The following is a 27,672-nucleotide window of genomic DNA, read 5'->3' as shown; positions in this document are numbered from 1 at the left end:
TTTCTCAATAAAATATAGCTCTAATCTTCCTATGAAGTTGGTTTCCTGATCTGGTCTATCTTGTAGGGCTGACATGGCCATGCTTCAGTTCAGAAGAGAGGTACAATGTTTTTTAAGAAAATCAAGAAAGGTGCTATAACAGGGATTGATGGGGGGAAAACCCTTCAATTCTTTATAAGGAAGACAAAGAAATAAGACAGCTCAAATAATTGAAACAAGAGTCACAGAAGATAGTTTGGGTCATTGGAGCTCAGAAATAGTTTTTAGGCCTTTGGAGGATAAATTGGTTCAGAGCCTTTGAGAAAAGAAAAAAGGCTAGGATTAGGAGAGATGATAGTAGAGTCCTAAAAAACAAAGGGGATGCAAATAAACCTTTCAAGGAGAGCCTTTGGTAAATCATAACTCACTACTAGGAAAAACAGAAGTATGTTCACTGGAACTAATAAATCTTTTCGTCTAGTTCTTAATACTAAAATTGCACTAGTTATCTGGTATATCTGTATGCCTTAGAGTAAGAACTACTCAGATGTTTCTCAAAAGTGTTTCTTCAAGTCCACACTCTTTGCTCTCTATGGGAAATAGTAACCTAAGTTTTAATCTGATATATGTACTCCTGATTGTAGTAGCAGTGTGATCATTCCATGACAGAATTATAAACTGTTTCTGTATGTCTATTCAGTATAAATTAATAAGATATTTTTCCTTTTAAATAACTTTGATCTATTTAATGTAAATGTTATTTTGGCCTTTTAGAAAGGCTATGGTGGAAATAAGAATCATAGCATAGGACCATGATGGTGAATTTATGGCACGTGTGCCATAGGTGGCATGCGGAGCCATACTTGTGGTCACACGAGCCATTGTCCTAGCTCAGCTCCAGCACGCATGCGCGTGCCAGCCAGCCTGCCCACTCTGCCCCTCCCCCCCAGGAGTCTCCATGTGGCCCATTATGGATGCCAGGTAAGTACAGGGCTCACACAGAGGCTCTGGGAGGGCGTTTTCAGCCTCCAGAAGGCCTCCAGGGCAGCGGGGGAGGCCCTTTTTGTATTCCCCAGGCTCCAAGAAAGCCTCTGGAGCCTAGGGAGGGCGAAAAATGGGCCTACCGGGCCTACCGGAAGTCTGGAAACAGGCCGTTTCTGGCCTCCAGAAGCTTCAGGAAGGCCTGCTAGGCCCAAAACAGGGCATGGGGAGGGCATTGAATTATGTGGGCACACGCTTGCGCTATTGGCACCCGAGGAGAAAAAGGTTCACCATCACTGGCATAGGAGAAACATGTTAGCCAGTCCCTTACAAAGACTACATTTTATAGGCCAATGGTAGTGAAGTTTTTACTCACCAAGTGCTGAACAGGTAAGTGCTTCGTGCGTTTCACACGCATGTGCTCTTGGCGATAACCTGCGGCTCCTCCCCTGTGGGCTGTGCACGCAACTGCACCATCTGTGTGTGCGCACAGCTTTTGCGTGGCTCCCCCCATGCACTGCACGTGCAATTGCACCATCTGGGCATGCATGCAGGTTTTGCGCAGCTCTCCCTGTGCGCTGTGCATGCAATTAGACTATCTGCGCATGCATGCCATTTTCACATGTGAATGCACATGAACGCTATCTATGCATGCACTTACTGCATGCAAGTACTCTCATGCACAAACGTGCATGAGTGCTCAAAAACCAGCTGGGTCCCCTGAATTGCACGTGCGTGCACTGGAGCCCAAACACCAGTTGGGGCGCATGCGCAGCTGAAGGTGAATTAGGCGGTAGCTCGCGTGCCCAGAAAGATGGCTCTGTGTGCCACCTCGGGGACGCGTGCCATAGGTTCGCCATCATGATTATAGGGGATCCATCTATTATCTCAGCATACCATATCTATATAAAGGTGGATGAAGATGGAATGTATGCAGTAGGCAGGAACCTAGATGAATTGTGATAAGCATTTTTTTAAAATTGTGGTTAGCTTATCTCATATCATAGTTATGAGTTAATAGCAGGGAGGAAGGACTTCTGATTGTGGCCTACAGTGACATCAACAGTATTTGAAAATATAGTCCTGAAGTTGTAGGCAATGGCTTTTTGAAAAGCATCGGCTTACATTACTTAATGTCTAAGAACAAAAATGTCTAGGAACACCGTGAACCACAGTGGCGCAGTGGTTAGAGTGCAGTACTACAAGCTACTTCTGCTGACTGCTGGCTAGCTGCAATTTGGCAGTTCAAATCTCACCAGGCTCAAGGTTGACTCAGCTTTCCATCCTTCCGAGGTGGGTAAAATGAGGACTCAAATTGTTGGGGGCAATATCTGACTCTGTAAACCGCTTGGAGAGGGCTATAAAGCACCGTGAAACTATATATACGTCTTAAGTGCTATTGCTAAACAGCATTTCGGGATGACAAGAGGACTGAAGTCAAGGGTTTTTTTGAATTCAAAGTCCTAGGCTGACTCTGCATACCCAGATTAGACATTGGATCCTCACACAGGAAAAATGTTGTTCTTGTTCAACCCTGTCTGAGCAACAAAGTCTTCCTGTATCTTTTGCTGGTGTTCTTTTCGTACTCTCTTTGGTACTGTCTCCTGGTTTATCCTTTTGTCCTGAGTTGTTCTTTGGTCCTAGGCTTCTGCTTCGTCTCTTCCCACCTTTCCACACATTTCTGAGCTGAAATTGAAAAATCTGAAACAAGTGATAAGTGGAAGGGCTACCCAATTGTACTTTAACATTGTTCCCTCCATAAGCGCATGGCTATGTATTATTTCTGAAGTGAAATCTCATGACAGCTTTTGTTCTGGATAGCAACCTTATCAGAACCTTTTATTTAAAGTAGGTGTTCTGCGGGCGCAGCTAATTTTTAGCTTGCTGCCTCATGACCATTCCAACTAAACTGATAGCGCAGAGCTGTTTTCCTTGCCTTCTCAATCCAATGGCAAAACATCATTTCACACTTGAACAGCAGGGCAGCAAAAACTATGCTAATCTCTTGGTTTATCCTTCCTACTGTGCTGAGAGTCCATTTGCAATCGTTTTATGAACATTGTTTATATCTTCTGGATAAAATATGTCCTTCAAGGGACATTTCCAAGAGCATTATTAGAATTCTGCTCTGACACAATGTTGCTGACTGTATTTTAACAATTTTCAGAATAGCAGGCACAGATTGTGAACAAATCCCACTGTTTTTACTAGAGTATAGTGGTGCTATTGTTATAATATTAAAAAAAAAAGTTCTGAAATATGCAATTGCCATGAGAATAAGGTTTTTTAACATTTCTTTTTTTTCATCAAACAATTGCCACATATTACCATTTTAAGTTACAAAGAAGTTTCCTTTGAGATCTCTCCCCCCCCCCCCCGGTCCAGGCAGAAATAAAAAGGCCCAAATTCTACAGGCTACCCACTATAAATAATGAGGTCACATTCTTGCCCTTCTCCTTTCTTTTATCCCCCAACCCTCAGATCCTATTTTAGTTAGTTTAAAGCCATCAAGTTCAATCAGATGGTCAAATCATATATGTCACATATATTTCAAGTTATTATATGTTAGAAAATACTTTCATTCTTTCTCAGAATTTGGACCTAGTTGGAAGACGTTAATTTTTCTAAGCACATCTCTTATTTAGATAAACCTGGCACAACACCACATGGGCAGAATCACGAAACATTATGAAACTGGGTTTTCACATTTCAAGCCTTTAAGTGCTAGACTTAACTTTTAGATTGCACATTTAGATCTTCTATTATACTTTTCTTTACAAGGATCATTCCCAAATAATTACATCAAGACTGTATTTTTGCTGGCTGAATCTAACTTTTATTTTTTTCCCCATCCTGCTATTTGTCATGCTCAAATAAACGAGTTAATGGTTTTCAAAAAGAGCCAAGATGCAGATAAGTCTCCCCCTTTTAAAGAAATAATACACAAGTCTCTTTTCTGATTAACTCCTTCCTGATTTAATTACACAGGTTATCATAGCCAACCATTTGTAAAGACAAATTCAACCTAATTAAGGGATCTGAACTATAGCAGTTCCTAGAATATTGCTGAAAAAGAATGTTACTCTGGAAATGTTTTTATTTTCTTTAACATTGAGACTACAGAGACTTTTCATGCCATTAATAAAGATGTTGATGTACCCAGCCCATCATATGATCAATATTCTTCTACTTTTATATTGTCTCCCTTATAAATTTATATTTCAGGTATGTGCAGTGATTCATTCTAAGTTCAGAAGACATGATACCCAGGTGGCAAGCCTTCCAGTATTTTACTAATCTTCATGTTAGTTAAAACTGGGCCCCATTAATGAAACTGGGTTCATTAAAGTTAACTACAGGATCAAAATTGCAATGGATGCAAATGTACAAAGCACATGAATGTCCTAATAAAAACTTTCATTTGTTGTACAAAATACAAAATGATGCAAAGTGATATAAAAAAAGAGATACTGTGGCTCTAGAAAGGGTGCAGAGAAGAGCAACAAAGATGATAAGGGGTCTGGAGGCTAAACCGTACAATGAACAATTGAAGGAACTAGATATGTGTAATACACAGTCCCAGTGTATTCTGTCTGTATGCACATTAATGATCACACAAGGCCTTATATACAAGGGATCTTGAAATCCAATGCATTAAGTCCATGATACATTGACCACGTTAAAGCCAGTGGCTTAATTTATCAAATAATATCTGTGCCATGTTAAATAATCATACAACTATTATTGTTCATTCATTTTCATTGGCCCAGATTATGTTATCAGGATCTGTATTTTCAGGGATCTCTGTTATCCTGCTGTGAATTACTGAGTGCTTAAAACCTTTGTTTTTTATTAGATTTTATCTTTAGGAAAGGGTGTTTTCCTAATTTCAGTTCTAGTTTTTTGCAAGAATCTCAGCAATGTTTATACTTTTCAGCATTAATTTATCATACAAATTAATTCATGTATGATAATAAATCCCTGCAATATAGTTTCATAATATAATGTATAAGGCAATACAAATCATTTTTTAAAATAAAAACGTGCATGGACAACAGCACTGTGCTAAAGAGAATGTTTTTCTCATGGGAATGTCAAGTTTCAAAAGAATTATATTCTAGATAAGCCTGGGAACAGTAAGAGTTACTAAATGCTAGCATTCTGTTGTCCATTGTTTCTCTTATCACTTAATCGGGTGTGTTCCTCTCATTCAAAACTGCAGACAGTTTTACTTCTGTTTGTTTTTGCTGGCTCCCTTTTGACCTTCTCCATACTAAAAGAATTGATCACACTGAGTTGATGCAATAGCAATGTTCATAGGGATTGATTTCTTTTTTATGTTAAACGAGTTTTATTCAAGAGCATGTCATAACTGCCTTTGCACTTTCTTTCTCCCTGAGATATTTATATTGTTTATGTCCACTAATCTGAATGGAATGATAACATAATCAATTCAGTTTTTACAACTCTAAGGATTTTGCTTTAAATTGCAGCATGTATATTTTTTTTCCACAGCAAATATGCTATGTTATTTTTGATCCTGTTCATTCTGCATTATATCTTTACTGGATAGTCAAACCCTATGTTTTAGTCTCAATTGGGATCTCTTTGTTCAATTTTTATTCCTGATAATTTAAACATGAAATTCCAAAACTTTGTTTCTATAGCAACTAATGTGGCTTACTCCAGGGCCGGCATTTTCTTTTAAGTAAGGGTGAAAACCAGCAAGACCCATCAGTAAGCAGAATGTTTACTGCTAGCAGAATAAATTCCTTCACTCTCTATTATACCCAAATGGCCGCAAATCTGCTTTCTGTACAGTTAGGAGGACAGAAATAGAGGTCTCTCATACAAAACTGAATATGCCCTAATTTTGGTCATGACTTTCATAAAAGAATAACTATTTTGAGTGAATTTAAATCTTCAGAATCGGAATCAGATGAATTGCACAAACATATACCAGATTTGAATTTTTTTTCTTTTTTCCCAGTGAGAGCAGACAATATTAGAAGTCACACTGGATCTGATTCCTTCTAGGTCATCTTAGCATCTGCATCTGGAACTTCTTTCAATCTATATAATTATCTGTATATTTGTTTTCTCAGGTTTTCGCGGGTGTTTGTATGTAGGTCTTTGGTTATTCGAGTTTTCTCCCGTGTAAAATTGGAGGTGTCTTGGCAACATTTCGACGAAGTCTCATTCGTCATCTTATCTGTATATGTTTCTATACTGTATATCTTTTGAGAACATTCTTGTACAGGTAGTCTTTGACTTATAACCATTCATTTAATGATCATTCAAAGTTACAACAGCACCGGAAAAAGTGCCTTATAACTGATTTTCACACTTATGACCGTTGCAGCACTCCATGGTCATGTGATCTAAATTCAGGTGCTTTGACCCCTAGGGGTCAAAGTATTTATGACAGTTGCACTGTCCCAAGGTCACGTGATCACCATTTGTAACCTTCCCAACTGGCTTCTGACAAGCAGTCAGTGGGGGGGACCAAATTTGCTTAATGATCAAATGATTCATTTAACAACTGCAGCTATTCACTTAACAACTATGGCAAGAAAGGTCATAAAATGGGGTAAAACTCTCTTAACTACTGCCTTGCTTAGCAATGGAAATTTTAGGCTCAATTCAAAGGAAGGACCCTCGCACATGCCCAAGATGGCGACTCCCGATGCAGCTCCGGTTTTGCGGGGGTGATGTCCTGGCAGTTAGGGGGTCGTTAGGGCCAACTGTCCACCTATGGCCCATGGCGTGGTGAGAGGGCAAATTTGCCGATCTGATGGGAGCATTTTCGGCTCCGGAAGACCTTTTGGGAGAGCAGTTTATAGCTTCGCTCTCCGGAACAGCTTATACTGAGACGGACGGTGCTGGCGGGATATAAGAAGGCGAGACAGGCCAGGAGCTTTGTGACAGCCGGCCCTGCATTCATCAGAGGCTGCCGGAGGGATGGCGATGCGCAACTGCGATGGCCATCTGGCACCCTGGGCGAGACTCCGTTGGTCCCTGGCGAAGACAGGAGTTACCTGCGGAGGCCAGCGATGGACGGAGTTGGCGCGGAGGAGGCCTATGGCGATAGCGGCAGTGATGACGGCACCCAAAATGGCGGCCGAAATGGCAGTTACAGGCGGCGGTTATAGGCGGCGGTAATGGGAGCAGTGGAGACCAAAGAGGCCACAAACGGGAGAATAGGGACCTGCCTAATTATTTTCAATCCGAAACTCCTGGGCGACGGAGGGATGCCGACCCTTTCATTGTCAGGCCAGCCCTGGACCGCCTCCCAGAGGCCTCCCCCCCTCTCTTTCTATGGGGGGGGGTTTAAACCTTTATGAATGGAAGACCTGAAGGAGGCTAAGGAGATTAGAAGAGGATTGTTATATCTATCATGGGGGCTTTGCTTCTGCAAAGTGACTGCCTTATTCCATCTCCCCCCTCCTGTATTTTTATCTCCTGTGCCCCTTTTGTAGCCGGATATTAGGCTTTTCGTGATCATTTACTATCCAGGTTTGTTGTTTCCTGTATATCAGGATGAGAGTTTCCCTACTTTTATGTCATCTGAGTCTCCCTGGATTTCACCCACTATATATTACCCACAGACTATCCGTGTCTCTGAACTCAATTGATTGGCTATTCCATCTGTGCCTAGGTACAACATTGAAAAAAAACAGGACTAAAGCTGCTGTTTTTCTCCCTTATATCTGGTTGCCGTGAGAGGGTGACTGATGTTTACATCTGAGTTCAAAATGGCTTAAGTTTTTCTACCACTGATGTGAGAGATCAGTGGGACTAAAATGACTTGTACCTCTGATTGATACTCTCTCCACGGGACCCTGAATAACTAGGACATGCCTACCAGCTATGGACTATCTATCTACAAAATGTACTCATTGGGAGAACTCCTCAAATTGCGAGATGCCCCCCTCTCGCAGGTCTGGCCCTCTTCTTTATCGAGGGCCTATCTCGATGACGGACTTTGGAGTCCGGAGAGATGGCATACAGCAAAAAGAGGGTTATGGGGTTTTTTAGGGAAATTTTTAAATAAGATTTTAAGGGATTCTGGGAGGGGGGTAGGTTGCGTGGGTTCGGGGGAAGACCCGCGGAGGAGGGTATCTGGGCCAACCGAGGGACATGGCATGGTAGGTGCGGACTTGGGGGTCAAGGAGATGATTAGAGCTTACGATACAGATGGCCATAACATCGATACTGTAGGTGGGAGGGGCAGATATGGCGGGAGCAGGGGGCCACATCCTGTGGGAGTGCGTCCTCGCTGGTTGCAAGCGGTGGCGCGCTCCGACCCTCAAAGCTCTTCTCGTTCCCCAGGTTGTACGGAACCTCGGGCCCCAGGCCTTCGGCTGATGCTGTGCAACGCCAGGTCCGTAGTAAATAAAGCCGCCCTCATTTGTGACCTTATTCAGGAGGGGGGTGCGGACCTGGCGGGTATTACGGAGACCTGGTTGGGCCAGGAGGGGGGAGCTCCCCTTGTTGATATGTGCCCACCAGGTTTCCGTGCTTTCCATCAGCCAAGGTCACGGGAGGGGCGGAGGGGTGGCGGTTGTTATTAACGAAGGTCTTAGACCGAGGGAGGCCACTGTTCCTCAGACGGCTGGATGTGAGTCCCTCCTTGTGAAGTGGGGTCATAGGGTTCAGTTGGGCTTGCTAGTCACATACCTGGCTCCCTGCCATGTGGCAGCAGCCCTGCCTGAGCTGCTTGACATTATAGCCGCAGTGTCGGTTGACACCCCCAGGCTTATGGTCATGGGGGATTTTAACCTGTCATCAGTCGGCGAGACGTCTGAAGTGGCTCGGGAGTTCATGGCTTCCATGATGGCTATGGACCTGACCCAGTTAATTTATGGCTCTACTCACATGGGGGGACACACACTGGACCTGGTTTTTGTCTCTGGACAGTGGTCGAGTGATCTCGAGATAGGGGATATAGCGATTGAACCCTTGTCATGGTCAGATCACTCCCTCCGCCTGGACCTCTGAACCGCCACACCCCGCCGCAGGGAGGCGGAACCAACCAGGTGGTTCCGCCCCAGGCGCCTGATGGATCCTGATAGATTCCAGATGGAGCTTGGGCCATTTCCTGAGGTTCTGGCACACGACTCGGCTGAGGACTTAGTGGCCGCCTGGGATAGGGCGGCGGCTGAGGCTTTGGACCGAGTCGTGCCTTTGCGGCCTCTGACCCGGCGCCGGTCTCACCTGGCTCCTTGGTATACTGGGGAGCTGAGGGAGATGAAGCGCCGGAAAAGACGCCTAGAGAGCAGTTGGAGGGCTAGTCGTTCTGAATCCGAACGGACACTGGTAAGATCTCATATTAAGAATTACCTAGTGGCGATAAGAGTAGAGAAGAGTAACTACTTTTCTGCTCTTATTGCGTCATCAGATAATCGCCCAGCCGCCCTGTTTAGGGTGACCCGCTCCCTGCTCCACCAAGGGGCGCGGGAAGACCCCTTGGAGGGTAGAGCTGAGGATTTTGTACAATATCTGTATGACAAAATCGCTCAGATTCGGGAACGACTGGACTCTGACTGGGTAGATCCAGAGGAGATGACAGGGGCAGGTCCTGAGAATATTATTTGGGATGAGTTTGATCCTGTGACTCCCGAAAGCGTGGACAGGATACTGAACAGACTGAATGCGACCACATGTTTATTGGACCCGTGTCCCTCCTGGTTGGTACTGGCCTCCCGGGAGGTGACCCAAGGCTGGCTCCAGGAGATTATAAATGCTTCTTTGAGTGAGGGTGTCTTTCCCGCCGCCTTGAAAGAGGCGGTGGTGAGACCCCTCCTCAAGAAGCCCTCCCTGGACCCAGCTGTGTTAGCAAATTATCGTCCTGTCTCCAACCTTCGCTTTGTTGCGAAGGTTGTTGAGAGTGTGGTTGCACGGCAACTGCCTCAGTACCTGGATGAATCGAATTATCTAGATCCGTTCCAGTCGGGCTTCAGGCCCGGGTACAGCACAGAGACGGCATTGGTCGCATTGGTTGATGATCTCTGGAGGGCTCGGGACAGGGGTTGCTCCTCTGTCCTGGTCCTATTAGACCTCTCAGCGGCTTTTGATACTATCGACCATGATATCATGCTGCACCGGTTGGAGGGGTTGGGGGTGGGAGGCACTGTTTTACAGTCGTTCTCCTCCTTTCTCTCTGACCGATCGCAGTCTGTGTTGACAGGGGGGCAGAGGTCGACCCTGAGGCCCCTTATATGTGGGGTGCCGCAAGGATCGGTCCTCTCACCCCTTCTGTTCAACATTTATGTGAAGCCGCTGGGTGAGATCATCCGTGGTTTTGGGGTGAAGTACCATCAGTACGCTGATGACACCCAGCTGTACATCTCCACCCCAGACCACCCCAATGATGCCCTCAAGGTGATGTCCCAGTGCCTGGAGGCCGTACGGATCTGGATGGGGAGGAACAGACTCAGGCTCAATCCATCCAAGACCGAGTGGCTGTGGTTTCCGTCGTCCCGATATAGTCAGTTGGCGCCATCTCTGACTATTGGGGGCGAGTCGTTGGCCCCCACAGATGGGGTTCGCAACTTGGGCGTCCTCCTGAACTCGCGGCTGTCCTTAGAAGAACATATGGTGGCCGTAGCCAGGAGGACTTTTTATCAGGTTCGCCTGATTCGCCAGTTGCGTCCCTTTCTGGATCGGGACTCGTTACGCACGGTCACTCACGCCCTTGTCACCTCACGCCTGGATTATTGTAATGCTCTCTACATGGGGCTTCCCTTGAGGAACACCCGGAGACTCCAAGTGGTCCAGAATGCGGCCGCGCGGGTGGTGATGGGAGCAATATGGCGCTCTCATGTGACCCCCCTCCTACGCGAGCTGCACTGGCTCCTGGTGGTCTTCCGGGTGCGCTTCAAAGTTTTGGTTACTACCTTTAGAGCGCTCCATGGCTCAGGACCAGGGTACTTACGAGACCGCCTCCTGCCACCAATAGCCTCTCACCGACCAGTTCGCTCCCATAGAGAGGGACTCCTCGGGGTGCCGTCGGCCAAACAATGTCGACTGGCGGCCCCCAGGGGGAGAGCCTTCTCTGTGGGGGCACCTGCCATCTGGAATGAGCTCCCCCCGGAGATACGGAGGATCCAAGACTTACGCATCTTCCTCCGCGCCCTAAAAACATTTTTATTCCAACAGGCTGGTCTGGCCTAACTCTCCTTTTAAATTAGCTTTGAAATTGGCTTTTAAATTGGGTATTAAAATCTCTTTTAGATAAATTGGATGTTTTTAATCTCTGAGCCTAAATTATTTAATCTGTTTTTAATAGTTTTTAATTTTTGTATGTCTTTGTATTTTATTTTTGGATGTTCACCGCCCTGAGTCCTTCGGGAGTAGGGCGGTATACAAATATGAAAAATAAATAAATAAAAAATAAATAAATAAATAAATAAATAAATAAATAAATAAATAAATAAATAAATAAATAATGGTTGTAAGTCGAGGACTACCTGTAGATGATAGTATCTTAGAAATGTGATCTCAAAAAACTATGTTTTCTCTAACTGTTTTGTCATACTAATTGATCAGCCTATTCTCCTTGTTTGGGGCACAAGCCCTGCAAGACTGAATTTGCAAGGAAGCATTCTCTGTCATTGCCCCCTTTTCTGAAATGCTGCCCTTTTAGAAATGTAATGTCCTCCCTGCACACCAGAGAGCCAATAAAACCATTAAGATTTGGCTCTTTCAGCAAGCTTGAAAGATAGCATGGTTCTTTCCTGTAGGGAAATATTTGTAAATTTCCCCCCTTGATTGTAATTGTTGCTTTGTTACTGTTATCATTTGATATTTTTAATTGGGTTACTGAATGAAGTACGTGAGCCTCTCAGAATCAGTTTTTGATTGGAGAGGCACATAAACGTAGTAGATAAATAAACAACAAAGAGCTCAGTTCTTCCTAACTTTTGCTTCTCTTTGTCTCCCTTGCTCTGTTCTGACAAACTGAGGGTTGTATTGGTGCCTTCAGGACTGGAATGTTTCATAAATATTAAGCAGAGGTCAAGAAACATTAGGAATTTTGACTTGTTTAGTGGAATACCTTTGGAAAGTATCTGAAAGGGAGAAATAAGGATGGGAACAGAGACTTTGCAGGAGGGAAGGATTTTTAAATGGTAAGAGAAAAGCCAAATTACAAAATAAATCAGAAGAAGCTGGTCAACGAGAGATTAGAGTTCGGGTGGGGAGAGATACATAATACACTGGAAAACTTGTCTGGGAAAAGAATTTCTCAGTGGCATAGTGAGCTTAATAGCCTGTCATTGTCCAAGTAAAGGTTTAGACCACTGTTTCTCAATCTCAGTAACTTTAATATGTGTGAATTTAAACTCCCTGGGTAGGGAATATTGGGAGTTAAAGTCCACATCTTAAAGTTGCTAATACGAAATAAAACTGATTTAGATGCAGATGATGGTATCTTTACAGGTAGTCCTCGACTTGCGACCACAATTGATCCCAAAATTTGCTAAGTGAGACATTGGTTAAATGAATTTGCCCCTTTTTATGATCTTTCTTGTCACAATTGTTAAGTGAATTGTTACTGCAGTTAAGTTAGTGACACGGTTGTTATCTGGTTTCCCTATTGACTTTTCTTGTCAGAAGGTCGCAAAAGCTGATCCCATGATCCCAGGACACTCATAAATATGAATCAGTTGCCAAGTGTCAGAATTTTGATCATGTGACCATGGGGATACTGCAAGCATCATAAGTGTGAGAAACGGTCATAAGTCACTTTTTTAGTGCCGTTATAACTTTGAATAGTTACTAAATGAACTGCTGTAAATCAAAGATTGCTTGTATTTGAAAAAAATGAGAGTCTTGGACAATTTGACAGGGTATCTTCCACAGAAAGAAAAATGTGCAGATTATAGTCAGAACAATTAAAGCTAGTTTCCAAAATTAGCTACAGGCCATGAAAATAAACATAAATTGAATTCTTCCAGTTGAAGGAAAAATATTGCTGGCTGTACTTTCCTTGGCAGAGAAACAATGATCATAGATCACATATTTCAGCTGTCAGTCAGAGAGTGACAATGGGTTGTCCTGAATTCAAGAGACTAGAGAGATATTTAAGCATTTCCAGGATACTACTGTGTTTCCCCGAAAATAGGACAGGGTCTTATTTTCTTTTGAACCCTGAACTTGGCCTTATTATCGGGGGTGGTGGTATCTTATTATTTTGGGGGTGGAGGAGGTGGTGAGCATGGGACTGGATGTTCCATTGTCACTGACACTTCCCCTCCCTGTTCTTCACTCCGGCCAAGTGGCTGGCCGCCACTGCCCTGACGTGTCTCACCACCACCGTTGCCTCATGGAGCAAGACTCTGCAAGGCTTGTTGTGCCGTTGTATGCATGAACTGCAGCACCGCTACGAGCTTCATCAGAGCCGAGGTGGCACAGTGGTTAGAGTACAGTACTACAGGTTACTTCAGCTGACTGCTAGCTGCAGTTCAGCAGATCGAATCTCACCAACTCAAGGTTGAGCCGAGGTGGGTAAAATGAGGACAGAGATTGTTTGGGGCAATATGCTAACTCTGTAAACTGCTTAGAGAGGGCTGTAAAGCAGTATGAAGCAGTATATAAGTCTAAGTGCTATTCCTATTGCTATACTGGCACAGCTGGCATCCTGCCACTCGTGGCTGCACCGGTATGCCAAACCTCATGGTAGTGCTGCCGTTCGTGCATGCAAGGGCATAAGCCTTGCAGAGTTCTGCTCTATGAGGTGGTGCCGGCAGCGCGATGAATCTCACAAAAACTCATTTCTGACAGGTGGGGCGGGGGAGAAGCAGGACGCGTGGAGTGAGACGTGGCTCCCCTTGCTGTCTCTTCTCTCCCCCCCACTTGCCAGGCATGGCTGGGCTCTTGCCCCTTGCTTAGCCACCCGCCCCCTTTATGGATGCAATTTGGGGATGGCAAGTGGGGTGGGCGAGAAATGGGATGTGCGTCTTAGCTTTCCAGCAAGACTTGGGCCCTTGCACGCACAAATGGCAGCACTGCTGTGAGGTTTGACATACCGGCGCAGTCGCAAGCGACAGGATGCCAGATGAAGCTCGTGGCGGTACTGCAGTTTATGCGTGCAATGGCACAACAAGCCTTGCAGAGTCCTGCTCCACGAGGCAGCGGCGATGGTAGGATGCATCAGGGCAGCAGCGACCAGCCACTCGGCCGGCGTGAAGAACAGGGAGGGGAGGGCATGTTCCCCCCCTCTCTTCCTCCGGCCTCACCTCCTCAACTCGTTTTGGTTGCGTGGCAAGTAGTTGGTGGGGGGCTTATTTGGGGGGGGGACTTATTTTAACGCATGTGCTGAAGAGCCCGATTGGGCTTATTATCCGGAATGGTCTTAGTTTCGGCGAAACACTGTATTTTTCATTTCAATACAACTTTTGTCAAATAAGTTGGAGCCTGAGAGGCCAACACGGGTAGGCATGAAGAGATAAAATAGAGGTAAGCTATATTGAAGCAATGTTTTAATAATATGGTTTTTAAAATTTCAAATGGTTTCATATAAAATAAAACAGAATAATTCTGTGAAATACTACAAAAAGAAACCAGACCATTCGAAAAACCAATCAACAAGAGAACCAATCAGCTGCTCAGAATTTAAATATAACTCCAAATGAACAACCAATCAAACGACCAACTGACCACACTGGCACACAAGACATTTGTAAGCTAAGGAGAATAGAACAAGAAAATCCTGCTGATGATGTTACCTAGTCTGGTAACGAAACGTTTAGAAATTAAATTGAAACAAGCTTGGAGAGCAAACCACTGCCAAAAAAAAAAAAAAGAAAGAAAGAAAAAAAGAATAATTATATTTCTATATTGAAAGAAATATACATTATATCCAATTTTAAATAACATTTCAAGGGAGGAATGTGCATGATCTGTGCATTCTAATTTTTTTGTATATAAAGCTGTACCATTACATTAATGTAATGATACATGAGATATATGAATATTTTACTTTACTTTCCCAGAAACCAGCAAATATTCTAGTAATGGGAGAAGGTCCTGAAAGAGGAAGAGTTAAAATAGGTAAGTTTTATAATTACCTGTATTTATAAATATAAGTGCAATAGAAATTAATAGAAATCCAAAGTAAAGCATCTCAACCACACTGACTTACAAATGGTATAAATAGTTGGGTCCAAAGGAAAATTTATGGGAGAATATGGGAAAGGAAAATAAGTTTCCTGTATACATTCAGGAGCCTCCAGAATTCAGCTGGATGTTGTTAAGGTGGGTAAGTAAGGTGCCAAATAATATGGGAGAAAGTCCAGTGTTCTCCAGAGATCAGTAGTAACTTGTACTTCATTTAATTAAAGACAATACCATAAAAAGAATGTGCTGCACTGGTATACAAGGTAAGTGCAAAAACATTTAAAATTATTCAATAATTATAAAATATATAATGAGTTGCTAGGGTAGGTTGTTATTACCTCTAAAATTTCTAGGCTACTTCCAAACCCCTCCGAAATAGCTAATGAAAACAGCCATGGGTGAAATGCAGATGAGAAATTTCTGTGTATATTAATAGCAGGAAACTGTTTAGAGGGATTGATGTGATGTATGAACCAGTTTTAAGGATATGAATAGGAGTAGATCTCTACTGAAGCACTAATAACAATGCATGTTAAAGACTGGTGTTACCAGTTTCTCTGGCTCTTGGAGCCACTGAAAGGGAGCAATTAAAACTGAGTATTCTTCTTCAGCTATGACTGAATGTTTAAAAGCTTGAAGCTCTTAACTCTGTGGGTAAACATTACTTTTTCCTGTGGATCAGTATCAAAACCTGCCAAATCTCAAAAATTGTTATTTATCTATCTCTACAGAGCAATTTATAGCAGAATTGTACAAGCTGTTTACTTGAGATTAATTATTAGTTATCATGAGGCTTCTTTCCAGACACCGCAATAGATCATTACTCTCCAGATATTGAACTGCATATTCATGAACTTGCTTATTGTGAACATTCGTAGACATTACATGACTACATTAGCTATTTTATTAGTTTTAATGAAGTCATATTTCCACAGAAGAAATTTTTGCTGCAATACACAGAAATTGAAGTCTGTTTCTGTGTCTTTGCTTGGGATTTAAATTCAAGGCCTTTCCCCCATATTTTTGGGAGTCAATGGAAATTTGGCCATTTGCTTCATGCTTTTGAGATCAATAATGATAAAATGGTTCACTCTGACCCAAGACTCAAATGTATATTTTTATATTTATCATCCTATAATTGATTATGTCAATAGCAAAAAAAAAAAAAGACTTGCTTATTTCAGAAATTCCCAGTAAAACGTTTTGTGGCAGAGACATTACTTGTTTTCCTGCAAAAATATTGTCATTCATCAATCAGAATTGTGAATGTAATTTTTAAAAAATATTATATATATTTTTATAAAAGAATTGTGAATGTGAGAAAATCTCGAATATAATAATGTACTATATTCCATAATGAGATGTATGTAGCACCTCTGTTAAAACACAATTCACTTGCGTTTACTATAGAACATTGGTATCGAACTTGCAGCGTCACATTGCAGTCACATGCCATTTCGTGACATTTTTTCCCTTCACGGAGCTGGGGTGGGCGTGGCCTGTGCGTGACACATCTGGCCTGAGGAGTCGCCAGTTTGACATCCCTGCTATAGAACATAAATGCATGTGTCTTTTAATGTTCCTTCTAACCAAATGTTGCCATTTTGAGACCTAAAAGCCATGCAAACCAAAGTATAAACTGCCATTTATGCTTAACATCTGCATTAACAGAAGGTCTTACCTTAGTACTTCTCATTTACTTTGCTTTATTCAAAACTGCTTTTGTAAATTGTTCAGAAAATTCATTTAGTGTAAAATAGGGAAGCTGGATTTTTTTTCTGGCAGATGCTTTTTAAATTGTACAAAACTATTCATATTGTGTTTAAATTGGTTTCCAGTGCGTGGCTCAGATCATTTCATGGTACTGGTTATTATCTATAAAGCTCCAGAGCTTTGTAGATAAAAAATATCCGGTAAGCAACAATTTCGTTACTTATAGAATTTATCTGTTTTATCTATCATTTAATATATCACTGTTTTACTAGTCTAAGTATATGATAATTAGGCAGAAGTTAGGAAAGCTTTGTAGCCTAGCTCAAATTAACAGGGATCTAAATTTACTTATTTTCTTAAATTGGTGCAAAAGAATAAAAGGCATATCTCTATCACAAGTTTTATAGTAGACATTTATTTCTTATTTTTAAATTGTTCAAAAAAATGACTAAAAGTCTGAGGGAGACAGTGGGAGAAAGGCACAGCTTCCTTTGAATCAGTTAATTGTTTAGGGATGCCCCCTCCCCCAAAACATGTCCTTTCATTTTGACAAAGAAATCTCATGAGGAAAAATTTAGTACTTTGCATTCTTTTTCCTATTACAATGATTCCTATAAACATCTTTATAATATTGAGTGTTATTGTCTAAATATGATCTATATAATGCCAGTAAGAATAGACTCAGACTACTGCTGCCAAGAAAAACCTTGGTCTGCCAAGCCTTTAATGTTAAGCTTTCTAGTGCTTTAGATACAATTGCAGAAAAGTAGTTGAAGTTTATGGGGATACATACACACCACTCCTGCCTACTACTACAGCAGCTGCATGTTTTTTCAGATTGCACAGCGTTTCAGAAAGCAGTTGTACAATCCTGGCTAAAGATCAGCTATTTTAAAGAGCCACCTATAGCAATAGCAATAGACTTATATACCGCTCCACAGTACTTACAGCACCCTCTAAACCAGTGATCCACACCCCCCCCAACCTTTTGGGCACTAGAGACTAGTTCTGTGAAGAGAGGTTTTTCCATGGACCGGAGCCGGTGTGGTTTCATGTGCTGCCTGCATCCCACAGATGGGGCTTCACTTGTTTGTGCAGCCCAGTTGCTGGCCCATAGATCAGGGGTTGAGTACCCCTGCTCTAAACAGTTTACAGACTCAGCATATTGCACCTAATATTTTGGATCCTCATTTTACCAACCTTGGAAGAATGGAACACTGAGTGAATCTTGAGCCGGTGAGAATTGAACTCCTGGCAGTTGGCAGAATTAGCCTGCAATATACAGTGCATTCAGAAAGTATTCAGACCCCCTTCACTTTTGCTTTCACTTTGTCATTATGGGGTACTGAGCGTAGATTAATGAGAAAAATGAATTCCAACAATAGTAGAATCAGGCTGCAGCATAACAAAATTGACAAAAATGAAGGGGGTCTGAATACTTTTTAAATGTATTAGGTGGTTCATTTGTGCTCTGCATGCCATGAACCATATTTTTGGTCCTGAATGTCATGAATAACAGCCTTATATGTACTTATGCTAGATATTAAAATATTTGACTACAGGTTTTATATCAAGTCTATTAATCTGAACAATAATATACATTTGTTTTAATAATAACAAAGTGTTTGGACTTGCATAAGTCAGTTAGATTTCTAATAGCTACATAGAAGTTTTCTTTTGGCCTAACTTATGACATATTTGATATAATATAGTAAATAATGATGTTATCTTAACCGATGAAGTCAATTCAAATCAACACACATGTTCAAAAGCACTCATACTCAGTTTATGATGTTAAGGGACTAGCAATAGGGAATGTTTGTAGCTCCTAACACGGATGAAATGCATATATTTTGGGTAATATGTTCAGGATTATCAGCAATGTTAACATATTGTTCATGCAAATACAGTGTTTGGGATGTGGAGTAACTTTCAATCATTAATTTTTTTAAAAAGGGAGGAGGAATAAACTAAGTAATATCCTCAAACAGGTCCTATAGGAAAGTTCTAGACAGGCCAACAATGTAAGATTGTGTACTTGGCCTAGCTTTGAGATAAATGAAGCAGTGATAATATCAGGAATAGCGGTATAGAAGAATTTATTTTAGAAAAATTTTGTTTGGTGTAATACAAAAACTGGTTATTTTGCAGCTGATATGGGTTTTGCAAGGCTATTCAATTCTCCTCTCAAGCCGCTGGCAGACCTTGACCCAGTTGTGGTGACATTTTGGTATAGAGCTCCAGAATTGTTACTTGGAGCACGGCACTACACAAAGGCAATTGGTAAGTGTTTTGATTTTTAAAAATATAGCTCAATAACTATCAGAATTATCAATGTAAATAATAAATGCAAGAGTTCTAAAGTTCTTAAGTACTTAAATATCTACTCCATTTCAGAAATAAAATGCAGTTCTGTTAATTCATACAAATTAAAGCATGCCCATATTGCAAGTACCATTATTGGAGGATGTTTCACAAATATTTTGAATGTGTTTCTATCAGACTTAATAGCTTTTTATTCCAAAAATATCCAACAGCCATTTCCTTTAATGGTCTCCTGGTGTACAAGATCCTGTGTTTTAGGTCATCTTTGTCCAGAAACCTTCTTTATCTTCAGGAAAAAGAGCAAAATGTTCTTATCAAATCATTTCCTCTGTCTACCTTCACCAATCTGGGTTGTCCAAGTATGTACGGACTGCAACTTCCAGGTTCTCCAGCAAGCATGAGCCCTTGAGAATTCTGGGATTGCAGTTCTGACAAATTTTGATGGTGCTTAGTTGAAGAAGTTTTTGCTTTTGCGAATAATTTTAAAACCTGCTGGAGTTGAAGAATTGAAGAATATACTATGCTGATGCAGCCATATAAGGTCATGTTCCTCTAATGGCCACTTAGTAACCATCTTCTATTTTATCTATCACTTTTATTTGATTGACTGAACTGCCTGATACTCCTGCAGAACCATTATCTACATTAATTACATCACTGCTTTCAGAGATCATCCTCCTTTGTTGTTAGCTATCTCATATATTTAATTTCTTTGGCTTATAATTACTCATTCCTTTTCCACACTCAATGTTACATTGTTTATCCTGGGAAAGAATAGCCTGTGTGTATGATTCTCTGAGGGAATAATGAAAAAAAAAAAGATGTTCAGGAATGACATAGAGACAGCTAAACAGTGAGGGAGCCTGTGGAACAGGTACTGTAGGCTCTCTTTCTTGGGTTGTAAAAATGCAGAATTCTGCATATCCTTCAAGTACTCCTATTTCTGTGATTTATTCAGGTTCTTCTATTTCTATGATACATTAATGAAGTCACTATATATTGCCACTGAACTCTATTGCCTGGTGTATTAGTAATTCCTATTTGAAAAAGCAGAACTATGTATGTGGGAAAAGAAGGACCAAACTTCTTTTTTTAATTTTCCATTTCCATTCTGTCATGCTTCTTTTCTCGTTGTCCATGCCCTTTTCAAAGTAACATTATTATAAATGTGATCCTGTGTACATGTACAGAATATTGAAGTTAAATATGAGACATGGATTTTAAAAAGTAACTTTCGTCTATTCCAATTCCTGAATCCTAGTGGTTAAGAAATATTCTGTGTGTAAAATAGTTTTGCTTCACTAAACTTGTACTTTTAAGAAATGTTTAAATGTTCTTTGGGATGCAGAGAGAATGATTTTCCAGTTTCTCTGCTTGCCTTTCTTTTCTTATTGGATTTACATCTCTAATCTTCCGCAATCAGGAAAAAAATAATTTATAGATCTACTCTGAATATTCTGATTATCCTTGCTGAACCAAAATGAATGCCCCAGAGCCATGTCCATTACTGAAAAATATCCAAAATTTGTCAAAAATACTAATTTGGGGACTTTTTTTAAGGGGTTAGGGGGATGGGAACAACTTCCGGAGGTCTCATATTCCCATTCTCAGTCATTAGAGATGAGTCTAGCATGTTTTTTGGTAGACGTACCGGTAATATTAGACTTAATATTTGTTCCTTGCCTATAGAGGAACTTACTTCCCTTCAGTGTTTTGAATTCAGCTGTATGTTAATTAATTTCTCCTGCATTGCATATTCCACTGTAACAATCAACTTGCAATTGATAAAATATATGAGAATGGAAGAATAAGGTAAAAACATTTGATATTATACATGCCAGGCACAGGCAAGCAAATCTACTCGTGAAATGTCCAAGTCAACAATTTTATTATGTTCTATCTATATTACAAGTTTCTCCCCAGACTGCTTGCCTTCTCTTGGGAACAACTAGATAAGGTTCCATGGAACTTGGGGCAGAAGGGACAAACATGTGCCTCTTGTGGCTATGCAAGGACTCAAGGCTAGTTCCCTGTTTGATCCCTTTTCCCTGCATGACTGAGAATTTCCCAACAGTACAGTAATATAACTCATATGTCAGCCCTTGGGTCACTTGGATATACTGTATTAATCTACTTCCCCTCCTAAATAGAATGGGAACATTGGGCCTGTCTCCTGATATCCAGAGAAATACTTCATAATAAGTTAAACTACTATTCTTGATCAATGCATTCTCCAACACTGTCAGTTCATACTAGAATAGGACATTTATATCTTCTGATTTCCTGTAGTAGAAGGCAATCAAACATAGATGACTTGAAGGACAGGAGGAGGAGCCGCTACCCAGTAAACAGTCAGATAAGTGGGATTGAGCCCAGACCAAGAAAATAACTTGAGAAAATTTCTCAAACAAGCCCTAGATAAGGTGGGGGGGGGCACACTGACATTGAAATAACATGGTTGCTATTGGTCCCAAAATGTAAAGCAGACTTAGGAACCAATGCCATATAGGTCAACACTATTTTTACTGTGACTACTATAATAACAGAATGTTGCAAGTCTGAATGTGTTTTTGCCAGCACTTAATTTTATTGTCTGAAGGTAGGAGCGGCTTGAGACATTTTCTCGAGTTATTTTCTTGGCCCAGGCTCATGTGCTGCTCTTTTTGTTTACTTATTTAAAAGATACACCCGCTACCCTTTGGGTGAGGTTTCAGAATTACATGCAGAAACAAGATAATACTTTCAATGTATAAAATGTAGTCATTGGTGAGGAGAATGAAACAAAGATATAGAATGCAGATGAACAGAAGACTTGGACTGAATTGGGCAAAAACACGTTAAAGCTAATTATCAAGCGTATTTTAAGATGGTGAAGGGTAACAAAGAATAATTTTTCACTAATGTTGAATTCTTCACAGTTTTGTCCTGCAGGGATTTTTCAAATTCTTTTTATAAACTAATTAAAGGGGGGAAATCCCGGCTGAAGTTTTGCTTACTTGTTGAATATAGATAAGATTGCTCAGAATGCCATGAACTGGACTTTATGATTCGTGCAAGTCATTATTGTTGAAATGTTTGTGAAGCAGCCACATGAACTTAATAAATGATGTGACTGCTTCAACAGTTCAAAGAGAGATGCTTCATGTATACTCCCAAAGCACCTCTTTACAACAAATTGTATAACCACAATAACTTGATTTCCCTTCAGAAGGCTCGTGATCAAATTTCTCCAACAATCCTGTGAAGGTTTCCTTCTTAATATACCTTCATTGTCAAGTTCTACCCAATTTGGTAAATTCAGAAATATTGCACTACAATTGCTTTACTTCTTAGGTTTTGGACTTGGTCTGCAGATATTAATATTTAATCTGCACTTGATCATAGAGCTCACTGGTGATTTTTGGATCAGTCAGTCAATCTCAGCCAACCTATCTTAGCAGGTTACTGTTGTGAAGATGAAATTAGAGGAAACTTCGTATAAACAGCCTTGAATTGTTAGAGAGAAGTGAGATTTAAACCCTTCATTCAGTTTATTGGTTCATTGAATTCCTTTTACTTGTACTTAGTTGAGCTGGCACATGGAAAATGTATCGTTTCAAAAAAATATAGTCTTCCAGTATCCAATTTAGCAACTTAATTTGTCCTTCCAGAGTTTTAAAATTAGATTTTTTTTCTCATACCAATGATGCTGGTATGCAGTCTGATTTCTCCTATGTCACCACCCCACGTGTATTAGCTGTAATGAATGTGCAGCATTTCTATTTCATGAGATCCAGACATAGAAAGATTAAAAAAAACATGTTAGTGGACCTGTCCATCTAGATAATGGGCAGAAACAATTGAAGCCCAGAAAAATCAGAGGCCAAGAAACCAATCAAGAGAGTCAATATTCCCTTTGGGTTTTAAAAATGGAAAAGACAACCTCCATTTTGTCTTTGCTTTTGTCTTCAGTATTTTTCCCCCATTAAGGCTGGCTGAAGACAAGTTCAGAGCAAAGCCTCCAGCCAGCAGTTACCAAGCTGGAAATTAGTGAAGTTGGACAGCAAGCTAACACTAGCGAAGCTAATTGTAATATAGTTTCTGCTCTTGTGAGAAGCAGGTGAGGGAGGAAGAGTTCAATTTATGCACAAAAGGCAGGTGTTTTTACCATTAGGTAGCATTAAACCTTCTGAACTCCACATGGTTTTTGTACCTTTAGGCTCAACAGCTACGTGGGGTTTTGTTTTATGGGCTGAGATCTAGGTTATGTGAATCTGTTTTGAAGTTTGTGCATTTGTTGAGATCCTGAATCTGATGGAGCAGTTTCCTAGCTCATTCCTTTCAAAAAGTAACTGTTTCTTTTTTTTAATTTCAAACTTTCTTCTAAATCTTGAACCTAGATATAAGAAAAATGGAAAGTTCTTAATGAGCCAGAGAGTCTCATTCTAGGAAAGGAATCTAACTGTTAGCACAGATCTCCAGGCCTCTAAAGGAAAAGGGTTATCACTTGCATCTTGGTAAACCAGCAATAGAAGGGGATTTTCCTAGAGTAACATAGTTGGCTGTGCCAAAGTGTTGTAGGGAGAATTGACAGAATCATCAAAGCTGGTTTTCGAGACCCATTGTGGGAATGCATGGGATTTCAAAGTATCATATTCTTAATCCATTATTCCAGCCCATTTATGTAAACTGACTTCATAGGAAGTCTTCAAGCTATTCATTACCCAGGAGGTGGATACTGTATAAGGACTTTTTTCTTCTTTGCAATTGATATAAATTGTGACTAGTTGGGAACAGTCCTGCTAGATTTTATTTTTAAAAAAAGTATTAGATTTTCCTAGTAAAATAAATGCATTTTATGTTCCCGGTTTGCTTTTCTGGCTAAATGTCCTGACTAATTCCTAACATGATTCTCATAGATTGCAACCTTAAATTAAATCTTTGGAAGTCCTTTCTCTTAGCTCCTGTTGATTCCCTAGAGATTTCTGTTCACAGTTTGACACCATCTATCATCTCTAGCTAAAAGATGCTTAGCTCTGTCTTGCCACAGACTCCAGATAAAAAGCTGGCTAAGTTTATGGATGATATCAAACAATTCAGAGCAGCAAATTGAAAGTGTGATTGTGATAAGATTCTGAAGGATCTCTTTAAACTGGGGTGAATGGTCACCCACATAACAGATAGAGTCAATTTAATTAAATGTAAGGCAATGCACAATGCCAAAACTCTTGTCTGAACATACAGTCCACTGATGTGATCTGAATTGCCTATAACTAAGAAAAGTATCTTCAGGCCACAACTCAGTAAAGAGGTTGGGCAACAGCTATGAAAAAGGCAAATTGTGTACTAAGGATCTTTAGGAAAGAGATTGCAAGTAAAACTCCTAACTTTGTAATCTCTTTGTACACATCTTTGTTTGCTTATTTATTTATTTGTTAGATTAGTTTGCCATCCATCTCACTTTCAGGTGACTTGAGGCGGCTTACAATATTAAAAACCAGTAAATCCATTAAAAATAAATGTTTCTAATAACAGTAAAAATTACAAGGAATGTTGTGCTCACATCTGGAATATTATGCAGACATCCCATGAAAAAAGTGCTGGAAAATGTACAGAAAAAGCCAACTAAAATGATCAAGGCATGCAAACACTTTCTCTGGGATAAAAACAACTAGAATTTTATATATTCATGCATAATATCATGCACGGCATGGAGAAAACAATTGGGGGGAAATTTCTCTCTTAAAATATTGGGACCAGGAATCCTTTGCTGCAGCTGCCTGGAAGGAGAAGAAGTAAAAGAAGTAAAGTGCATAACTAACCTTTGGAATTCATTACCACAAAATGATGGATAGGATAGGACAGGACAGGACAGAACAGAACCACAACACCATACAACACAACACAACAGAATTCAATTCTTTATTGGCCAAGTGTGATTGGACACACAAAGAATTTGTCTCCAGTGCATAAAGTCACAGTGTAGATATAAACAGCAAGTAATAGGTCATAGATCATAAATCATAAGAAACCAATAGGAGAAGATAGTAGGAAAGATGAGAAAAGATGAGAAATGATATATCCGTCACTTGACACAACTCACACCTGACCCATCACAAGACCCATCAAAAAGACCTATCACAAGACCCTATACATACTGTACACCTGGTCACCAGACGTGACCTCACCATCACAAGACCTACTGACCACACAAAGCCCTTATAAGTAGAAGAACACTGAACATTGATATCCCCTAAATTCCACTGAAGATGTTACCTAGCCCGGTAAGCTCAGAGAACGAACCTCCACCCTCAACTATCTTTGTGTCTAGTTGCTTTGGCATGCAATGCTCTATAGTGGCATCCTGAGGGGAGAAGTGGAAATAGATTATGTCCAGGATGCGAGGGGTCTGTAGATATTTCCCCAGCCCTCTTTCTAGTTTTGCAGTATACAGATCTTCAATGGAAGGCAGACTGGTGGTGATTTTTTTTTTCTACAGTCCTAACTATCCTTTGAAGTCTGTACCTGTCCTGTATGGTTGCTGTGCCAAACCAGATGGTTATTGAGGTATAAATGACAGATTCAATAAATCCTCTGTAGAACTGTATCAGCAGATCCTTGGAGAGGATGTGCAAAATTTATTGAGGCAGGAGTAGAACTTACTGTTTCCTTCTGAGCTATGAACCTTTCCTAGACTTATGCCATTCTGGGAAAATTGGAAGCAGTTTGTGGTGTTCTTGAGATGGTTCAGTCTCCAAACAGGATTGTTTCATCTAAAATGATGCAGGAGGTTGATTACTGTAAATGAAATAGGATGGGTACTAAATAGCATTTTTGTCTATTTTATTTTATTTTATTCTATTCTATTCTGCCTACTCTCTTTCATGCCAAGGGAGCTGTAATAAATACAATTTTTTAAATAAACATATGGTAATACCTTACTCATTTGAAGTAGGTTCTCAAGTGAAATTTATGCATTGTTTGTTCATCTTGTTATATCACTATTTCATTTTATTTTATTTTTTTGTCTGACTGTTATACACCTACTATGACAAATAGTTAAACGTAGTATTTTATTTTCTAAAAAGCTGTTTAGATTTTATATCTTATTTTGTTTCCTAGATATATGGGCTATTGGCTGTATATTTGCTGAGTTACTGACTTCAGAACCTATATTTCACTGTCGTCAGGAAGACATCAAAACAAGCAATCCTTTTCATCACGATCAGCTTGATCGCATATTTAGCGTCATGGGATTTCCTGCAGGTAAATTCAGTGACCCTTAAAACATTATAAGAAATCTTTGATCTGGATTGTTTTCAATGAATAGATTTTTCTTCATATGCATGTATTCCATTCAAATACAATTTTATCAATTTGGCTTTTGGTCAGCAAATTCATGTGCTTGAACAGGTAGCCCTCGACCTAAGATCACAACTGAGCCCAAAATTTCCATGGCTAAACAAGACAGTTGTTAAATGAGTTTTGTCCCATTTTATGAGCTTTCTTGTCACGGTTATTAAGTGAATCACTGCAGTTGTTGAGTTAGTAATGCAGTTGTTAAGTGCATCTGGCTTCCCCATTGACTTTGCTTGTCAGAAGGTCACATGACCCAGGGACACTGCATCCATCATAAACACATGCCAGTTGCCAAGCATCTGGGTTTTTATCAGATAATCATGGGGATGCTGCAATAGTTGTAAGTGTGAAAAACTGTCATAAGTCACTTTTTTCAATGCTGTGGTAACTTTGAACAGTCACTAAATTAATGGTTGTAAGTCGAGTTACTATAGAATATAGAGTAGACCAGAGGTCTTCAAACTTGGCAGTTTTAAGACTTTAAGCTGGCTGGAGAATTCTGGGAGTTGAAGTCCACAAGTCTTAAAGCTGCCAAGTTTGAAGACCTCTGGAGTAGACTGTTTCCAGTAGCTTATCTTGTGCTACTTTAACATTTTCCAAATTTTTACTTTACAAAGATAAAGACTGGGAAGACATTAGGAAAATGCCAGAATATCCTACACTTCAAAAAGATTTTAGAAGAACAACGTAAGTTATATATTTCTGGTCATTATATTTTAAATATATAATTATCGGTATATAGTTTTTATTATTTTTATTTGGGAGGTTTGGTAGTAAAAAGAAGCATGATGTAGATTTGGACATAAAGTTTCATCCTTCTCTATCTTTCTTTTCATGAAAGGATAATTGTTTGTAACAAATTCTTCTTTTTTGGGATATGAATTTCAGAAACACATTTGTCAAACTTAAATGGAAGAAAATGGGATAAATTCAGCATGACCAAGAAACTAATTTAATTTATATAGTATGTGAAATCTCAATTATCATTTCCTTATAGAAAGGGGGAGTACGTCATATTGAGACTTTTATTACAATACATAATTCTAAATCATGAGTTGTGGCTATTATACATGCACTTACCAACTGCAATTGAGACTGGCAACTAAGCAACACAGTCATATAAAGTAAAACATCACATTACCATGCTCAGCTTATAATGTCAGTTAAGCATGTGTGCCGTAACCATGACTTTCACTTCCTGCCAGCTTTCCCATT

At 40.3% G+C, this 27,672-nt stretch overlaps 1 protein-coding gene across 4 annotated transcripts in view; it reads left to right on the top strand.

Annotated features, from left to right (window-relative positions):
• CDK19 (cyclin dependent kinase 19) overlaps positions 1-27,672 on the top strand; it is an 85,061-nt gene that overhangs the window by 44,483 nt on the left and 12,906 nt on the right. For all 4 annotated transcript variants that reach the window (XM_034409163.3, XM_087882636.1, XM_034409162.3 and 1 more), the window contains 4 exons: positions 14,958-15,015; positions 18,946-19,077; positions 26,221-26,364; positions 27,075-27,144. In XM_034409163.3, the coding sequence (XP_034265054.1) occupies positions 14,958-15,015; positions 18,946-19,077; positions 26,221-26,364; positions 27,075-27,144 (404 nt within the window). The remainder of the gene's footprint in view (positions 1-14,957; positions 15,016-18,945; positions 19,078-26,220; positions 26,365-27,074; positions 27,145-27,672) is intronic.

The sequence above is a fragment of the Pantherophis guttatus genome, chromosome 1 (assembly GCF_059756535.1).
Source record: "Pantherophis guttatus breed Tessera chromosome 1, ASM5975653v1, whole genome shotgun sequence".
NCBI classification, from domain to species: Eukaryota; Metazoa; Chordata; class Lepidosauria; order Squamata; family Colubridae; genus Pantherophis; species Pantherophis guttatus.
Note: the sequence above shows the minus strand (reverse complement) of the source record. Positions and strands in the feature narration are given on the sequence as shown.